The sequence below is a fragment of the Gossypium raimondii genome, chromosome 10 (genome assembly GCF_025698545.1).
Source record: "Gossypium raimondii isolate GPD5lz chromosome 10, ASM2569854v1, whole genome shotgun sequence".
Taxonomy (NCBI): Eukaryota; Viridiplantae; Streptophyta; class Magnoliopsida; order Malvales; family Malvaceae; genus Gossypium; species Gossypium raimondii.
In genome coordinates this window covers 12,850,281-12,858,664 of record NC_068574.1, presented here as the reverse complement: position 1 = coordinate 12,858,664, position 8,384 = coordinate 12,850,281, and the positions used below count along the sequence as shown (strand labels likewise).

Here is an 8,384-nt window from a genome sequence, read left to right as displayed (position 1 = left end):
TCTTTTTAGTACATATGTATTATGTAATTTAGCTTATAGAATAAGTATTTCATTAATTTCTTTTTCTTCATGTTTACATCCGAACTATGGAATATGGATCAAAGATCAATGAGAGTATGGATCAATTTTGATATTGTTATCCTTTAAAAGCATAAAATGTAATGATATGATAAACTTTAAAATATTTAAGTTAAAAAGTTAAAAAGTTAAGAGTAATTAAATTTTGAGTTAATTGTTTGTAATTAATTGTATAATCATTTTTTTTTTTTTATACTCTTTTTTTAAGAATTGATTGTTTGTAATTAAATTCAAATTAATTGTTTGTAATTAAATTCAAACAAGTAATCTTATTTTATTTTTTTGTTCATTATATACAAAAAAAATTACAATTTGATATTTGATATAAATTTAATAACAATTAGTTTTAACTTTTAAGTAAAAAAATAAAAAAACGGGTCGGGCCGAGCCGGGCCCGGGTTTCATTTCTTTCCACGGGTCGGGCCTGGGCAAAATCTCAAGCCCATATTTCGGGCCGGGCCGGGCCCGGGCCTAGTAAACGGGCTGAAATTTTTTACGGGCCCGGCCTATGAGCACCTCTAATTACAACTATGGCTTTGTTAATAAATTAATTAATTGAATTGAGAAAGTCAATGGCATCAACAAGAAAGGAGTTACCGTAGAACTAGAATATAGTGAATGTAGACACCGTTAATAATATATTACAAATATGTAGAATCACGTATTTAAAATATAAGTGTATTTAAAATAATATATAATAAATAATAAAATATAAGGTGTGAAATTAATAATAACAACACATATACAAAATGTACGAAATTAAAATAAAAATAGTTTAACTTGTGCTTTAAAAAATTGAAATAGATAAATAATATATCAAATTAAGAATATTAAATGTACTTCAATTGTTCATCATAATATTTTTATTTTTCTATGGCACATCAAAAGTTATTAAGTTAGTGAAAATAAAATTAAATATTAAAATAAATTAAATATCGACCAATACAATCAATGATATTATCTATATACATAAATTTAATGGGAGAAAATATATTGTGTTAAAAGTTTTAAATCTTAAAAATAATGCTATTAATTACGATGTGAATTATAAAACTAAAAAAAATGATGTTACTTAAAAGAAAGTCTAAAATATAATATGAAAAGAAGAAAATATAGTTTTTGTTGTTAAGTAGAAAAAGGTAGCGTCTTCTTCTTTGAAAGAATAGATGTGATTGTGTATGGGCATCGGCGGGGACGTGTGATGTCAGTGCATGAACAAAAGTCAGCAAAAGACGCAACTTGTTTCAAACTGCAAACATCCCAAAGATAAGATTTTGATCCCAAAGCAATTGGATGTTGGCACTACATCTATTTATGTATCAAGTTATGCTCCCAATTACTTTCAATTTAAATTTTAGGAGTAAGTATATGAAATTGATTTATTTCTAACATATCTATGAATTTAAAACGAATTTGATATTTTTCAACCCATGCATTGTGTTACGTATGTCGGTGTAGGGTTAGTTTAGTATTATTTTTAAAAATATTTTGGAAATGTGATTTTGAGAAGTATTTTTAAAAGTTTAGTTTAAGGTTTAAGTGTTTAGTATTGTTGTCAAAAAGTGCTTTTGAGAAATAAAATATCTATTTTAAACCTTGTGTTATAAAGTAACAAATAAACATTTAAATAATGTTCAAATTAGTTAATATTTTAATAAGAATATAGAAATTAATTTATTATAATTTGTTGTTAATATTTTAATATATAAAAAATAAATTTTAAATATTTTTAAGCAATTAACCAGAAAAAAAGAAACCATCTGTTGGAGGGGTGAAAGCGTAATTAAACTGTCAAAAGTACTTTTGGGAGAGAAAAACTAAAAATTTCAACTTCTCCATTTGGGGAAAAGTACTTTTAAAAAGACAAAAATTTCTTTCAAAAGTTATTTGTTTAGAATTCTTTTTGCTTCAAAAGTATTTTTCATATCGAAAGTGCTTCTAAAAAGCACTACTAAACACAACCTTAATATTGGAAATTACAATAAATTGATAAATGTATCTCTTGTTGTGGGAAAAAAAATAAGGAGTAAAAGGAGAGGATGATGGTTCACACTATAGAAATAGGGTGATTATGCAAAGAGCTGAACTTACAATAGGCAGTTGGGTAGAGTTTTGGCATAAACCGAAAGTCTTACCTCTAATGGTGGAGGAGTATTTATAGGCAAGATTAGTCGATAGCTATTTCCAAGCCTCAACATATGTCCATAAGGGTCTTATCTTGGTATACCGCTTAGAGGTAGGAGTCTCCTAACTGGCCATCGATCATATTGATGGGTTTGGCAACCAGGCAACAATTATACATGAGTAAATTTAGTAAAGTCTTACATGTTCATGCACAAAGAAGGCTTGATACTTGTCCTGACGAGGTTAATAGAAGAGGTTCCACGTGTTAGGTACTGTAACAGGTCGTTTTTCAGTGATACCAAAAATGACGATTTCAAAATTTGATTTCTTAATGATTGAGTATGTAAATATTATTAATTAATATTTACTAGTCTATTAAAGTGTTATATTGATTTTCGGTTTAATAATTTTATTGAACAATTAGTGATTAAGGTATAAAAATTAAATCGTAAAAATTGTAAAAAATAATTGCAATTAATTTTTATTAGTTAAAAAGACTTGAATGGTATTTAATCAAGCATTTAAGCGGAAGATAACCACTTTTAATGTACGGCTGGGGCGTAAAATTTGTGAAAAATATGTTAAAGTAATGTTAAATTAAATTAAAAATATGTTAAAACAATAATAAAATTGCCACCTTCTTTATTTCTTCTTTTACCACGGTTTCTTACACAAAAAAACAAGGTAAGTCATTGTCGAATGCTCTATATATTCGACTATTGCATGGTAAATTAATTCGAACTCGTTTTTCGTAAATTTTATGTTTTTGATATTTCGGAAGCTTGATTTAATTAGCAAAGAGATTAATTTATGAAACTGTTAAAGTTTTTAAATGTTGTTATTGTTGAATCTTGAAGCTCTTAGTATTAAATTTATAGATTTTAAGCTTAGTTATGAAAAAAGGACTAATTTATAAAGTAAAAGTTAGTTTTAAAAATATTACAGTTTGGTCCTTTCTTGTTCTTGGGTCAACTTTAAAGCTTACGCATGCTTGTATAAGACTCGGGAAATGTTTTAAATTTGTACTGAAAGGTTGATATGATTGAAACCATCGAGTTTTTTTACTCGAGTTGTCCATCTAGAAATCGACTTTGTCTATTTATAGGTTTTAGAATTAAGGTTTTGCACCTATCTCTGACTTATAGGTAGGAGGATATTGCGCTCCAATGCACTCGAACCTACATCTTCTTACATTAACAATTATGCATATACCAATCGAACCAAAACTCAATTCGCTTAAATTACATTTTTATAATTTGAAATTTAAATATTATAAAAAAAGTGTCGCACAGGTGTCAACGTGCTGCAATCACTCTAAAAATAATTACTCTAATTTGAACAAGATATGAAAACTTTAAAGGTGTAGTAAACGTCCCTATGGATTTTAAAATTCATATGGCAATAAATAATATAGAAACACAATTAGAGTAAAAAAAGGAAAATCTTGATTTTATGTTCACTTTCTTATGTTTAACTAAATGAAGGAAAAAAACAATGTTTAAATAAATAGAGGAGGGAAATTCGAGTTTGACATGTATGATGTGAATTTTATTTTCTTTTTCTGTACAAGTTATGTGAATTTTTATTATAAAAGCTATAATTGGGAATGATTATTTATTACAAGTAATTTTCATTGAGGTCACACAATTTAAATGCGTATTAAATGAGTGTTTGATAAGAGTTTTAATCATCATTTCATACAAATTAAGACAATTTTACTTTGTTTATATTATTTTATATTTAAATAAATATACATGAGTAAGAAAAGTTGAAAATCGTAAACTATTCCAAAATGAGGTATTTAGATGGTTTATGAATTATAAGTTTTAAAATCGTGGTTATCCGAAACCAAACCGAATTCTTTCTTCATTCGATATATAATTAATTTTAATATTTTATGATATAAAAATAAAATTTTATATTTAAAATAGTAAAATTTATTTAAAATTTCTTTTAAATATTTATAATAAAGACCTTGAATTTTAATCAAATAATATTCAAAAGTCATAAAATAAAATTTATTTTATTAAAATAAATCCAAAAATTAAAGTAAAAATTAAGATAAAAAATCGAGAAATAAACTAAACTGAAATAAATTATAATGAAAATTTTAAAATTTTTAAAAATAAGACCAAAATGAATTAATATCACCCCTAATACAATATATTTATCATATTAATGGTAATTTTTATACCATACCATATTTTATTTTAAATCCATTAATATTCTAGATAAAAGAAATAAAATACTAAAACTTAAATTCAAATAAATAGTATCATATTTAAAAAGTGAGCATGTTTTATTTAATTTTCCAATTGACTTCAATTAATGAAATTTTAATTTTACAGGTTGGAAAGCTGCATGCATGTAGGACAAATGTGCAAAATGGAGAAGAACTCACCATTTAAAACAAATCACATTTTACTTTGACAAAATTAACTTAAAATAATAATTAAAAAAACATATAATTAAACTGCTGGATAGTTTTCTCTTTGTCTTCCTTTTAAACCCCAACTCTCTCCTCTCTTACCAAACACTTCCTTAAGAAGGACTTATTGGATTCTTCAAAGAAATCCCAGATGGGTTTGCATGCATTAAACTTCTGTTAAGGCTTATAAAATCATTTTCGATTTTTCTTCTTCTTAGTTAAGCTTCGTGATTGTCGTAGTTTGTTTGGGGGGAAGTTTTATGTAACGGTTAAAGATTAAAACATACAAGTATCAGTTTTTTTCCTTGGGTGGTATGTTTTGAGGTTTAAAAATTAAAAAGGTTTCTGAGCTAGTTTTTGTTTGTTTCCTCCAGAATTAATAGTTTTGGTTTTTAGTGTTATTCCAGAGAAAAGAAAAGTTTTTGAAGGTTGTATATATATAATATATTATATATAAAATGGCATCAGCGAGTAACTGGCTTTCGTTTTCACTGTCTCCAATGGAGATGTTGAGGTCATCATCTGAGCCTCAGTTCGTGTCATATGAAGGATCCCCTGCTGCTTCTCCTCATTATCTCATCGATAACTTCTATGCTAATGGTATTCTAAATTTCTTTTTTTCTTTTTTCTGTTTGGTTGCCTAGAAAATACGAGAGAAACCCAAGGTTTTAGGTTGGAGTTTTGAGTTTATTTTCTTCCTGCTGATTATACTTAGATAAACCGACTTAAAAAGCTCACTGCTTTCAACGCTGAATTTCTTTCATGTTTATGTATGGTAGCTAAAAAGAAAAAAAATTTAAAACCCCTTGTTTAAAACCCCTTGTTTTCTATGTTTTTGAAGGGTGGACAAATCCAAAACATCAAGCGTTTGTTCAAGGAGAGAAGAACCAAAGCGAAGAAGCTCAAACGGCAGCATCAATGGCGGATGAATCTCCCATTTTTACCAGCTTCCATTACCAAGCACCAAAGCTTGAAGACTTCCTTGGCGATTCTTCATCGATGGTTCGATATTCAGATAGCCAAGCTGAAACCCAAGAAGACTCATCTTTAACTCAAATCTACGATCCCAGTGTCTCCACTTACTTCGATCACCACCAAGATCTCAACCAAATAACTGGGTTTCAAACGTTCTCGACGAACTCGGGATCGGAAGTTGACGAGTCGTCATCAAGGGGTCGAACTCAGTTGACTGGCGTTGAGTTACCTGGTCACTCGATTGAATCATCTGGTAACAATACTACTAATAATAACAAAGCCATTGTTTCGGTTGACTCAGATAACAAGAAGATAGCTGATACATTTGGTCAAAGAACTTCGATTTACAGAGGTGTCACCAGGTTCATACATCCCATCAATCAATCTTTTTTTTTTCAAATTCATTTTTAAAGTTCTATTGATATGTTAAGGGAAATATAAAATGGGTTTGGGAAGTGCAGACACAGATGGACGGGTAGATATGAAGCTCATCTATGGGATAACAGCTGCAGGAGAGAGGGTCAAGCCAGAAAAGGCCGTCAAGGTCCTCTCTCTCATAGAATATAGTGTATAATACGATGTTTCAAATATGAAATACATACACTACTGAAAAGAAGCATGCATGCAGGGGGGCATTAATAGGTCATTTATGATGATTGATTTGAAAGACCCTGATGTGTATATATGTACCAAACTTTTTTATTTCCTGCAAAAAAAACTAGTTTTCTCTCTTTTGATTTTGATCAGATATGCCGCCATTTTGTTCTTTCTCTCTCACCTCAGTGAGGCCTGTGTTATATGGCTCAGGGCCTTTTTACACTTGAATCGATGCCTGAACACTGTAACTGTGTGATTTTGATTGATTGCGTTGCCTTTTGCTATTGTCTGAGAGAGAGAGAGGATCTAGGTTTGACCAAAGTACTAGTATGATTTTTATTGCCTATAATTTTTTTTAGATTTGTAGCTTCCATCGTAGGACACGTTATAAAAAAAAAATTCATCGCATTTTCATTGACCGTCAATTCTAAGGAAGCATCAAGAACAAAAAGTGTTTAAATTTAAGCAAAATTATTGACCCATATATTACATGATATTGACAATCGTTGCTTTGCTTTTTGCATGCAAATCTGGGATGGTGGATGTTTGGCTCTCATTTAATGTTCAAATCTTTGTTTATACAGTATACTTAGGTGGTTATGATAAGGAAGAAAAGGCTGCTCGGGCTTACGATCTGGCCGCTTTAAAATACTGGGGTCCTACAGCAACCACCAACTTCCCGGTATTTTATATGCACAGTTCTTTTTCCATGTTATTGGATCTGATAAAGTGTTTAATCGTATCCTGTGCTTATTATTCAAATGTGTCGGTACGGATTACATAGAGTGATTATCTTTGCTTGTCCTCGAGCATGAATCATCTTTTTGCTTGGTTTAGATTTCGGATTATTCAAAAGAGTTGGAAGAGATGAAGCATGCGACCAAGCAAGAGTTTATTGCATCCTTGAGGAGGTATACTTTGTACACTTGACTGGTTCCTCTGGATAATTTAAGTACGGTTAATCATTGTTTGCGGGTGTTTAATAGGAAAAGTAGCGGATTTTCAAGGGGTGCATCGGTTTACAGAGGTGTCACAAGGTTTGAACATTTTGTTCAGAATCCAAATTGTTGACGTCTGATTTCTCTCTCTATGATGTGTTCAATCATGTAACTAAATTATCTTGTGAACGACCGAAGCATGAGTTTGTTGTTTACATTTGCAGGCATCATCAACAGGGCCGATGGCAAGCAAGGATAGGTCGGGTTGCAGGAAACAAGGACTTGTACCTTGGGACTTTCGGTAAGATTGCAATAACTGGCTAAGAACAAACTCTCCCATTTAACTACTGTAAGATTGGTGTTTGAAACTGATAATGTTCATCTTCTATATGGTTCACAGCTACTGAAGAGGAGGCAGCAGAGGCATATGATATTGCAGCCATCAAGTTCCGAGGTGTCAATGCGGTGACCAACTTCGAGATGAGCCGGTACGATGTCAAAGCCATTGCCCAGAGTTCTCTTCCCATTGGTGGGGCAGCTAAGCGCTTAAAGCTTTCACTTGAATCAGAGCCAAAACCGATAGTGAACCAGAAGCAACAACCACCACCACCCCGGTGCAGCTCCAACAGCAATATTATAAGTTTTGCTCCCATGAAGCAGCCGGTTTCCGCTATTCCTTGTGGAATCCCTTTCGATGCAGCAGCAGCAACGGCTGCATTTTATCAACAGAATATCTACCAGCACCTTCAGACTGCCAACACCAGTGTCTCTGAACCCCCAGGTTCTTCCTCGACAACGGTGATGTCGCAGTCAGCGGCTGAGTTCTTTTTATGGCCTCACCGATCCTATTAAAGGTTTTAACAACAATTCAGCTAACAGTAAGTGGTGAAGAATTCGTCGAAGCTCTCCCGAGCAGACTCAATGATCTGATCATGGATCGGAACTGGGTCTTTACCTCTTTTTTTTTACCTAGGAAAAGGGGGTTGTAGTTGAGACATTAGGAAGCTGGATTTTATAAAGTAATTAATTTATCTTCAAATGCTAAAAATTGAGATCAGAGATGATGAAATGGGCAAATCCTCCATTGCCAATATTTTGCTGCAACTATCTCTTTGAATGATTAACCAAAGTTCCCGTTTAGCTGTTTTTAAATTAAAAATAATTTGGGTTATATAAAATCTTAATTTTATTTTTAAAATGTTTTTCTTTTCATTACCCAAGTTGCTTAGGTCTATTAAAAATGG

At 31.0% G+C, this 8,384-nt stretch overlaps 1 protein-coding gene across 1 annotated transcript; it reads left to right on the top strand.

Annotated features, from left to right (window-relative positions):
• Positions 1-4,754: 4,754 nt before the first annotated feature.
• Positions 4,755-8,280, top strand: LOC105776557 (AP2-like ethylene-responsive transcription factor AIL6). The gene is made up of 8 exons (XM_012599275.2): positions 4,755-5,230; positions 5,472-5,967; positions 6,067-6,149; positions 6,787-6,884; positions 7,040-7,113; positions 7,189-7,239; positions 7,365-7,441; positions 7,541-8,280. Exons 1-8 carry the CDS (start codon positions 5,089-5,091, stop codon positions 7,990-7,992), a joined length of 1,473 nt encoding a protein of 490 aa, XP_012454729.1. The 5' UTR covers positions 4,755-5,088; the 3' UTR covers positions 7,993-8,280.
• Positions 8,281-8,384: the final 104 nt, after the last annotated feature.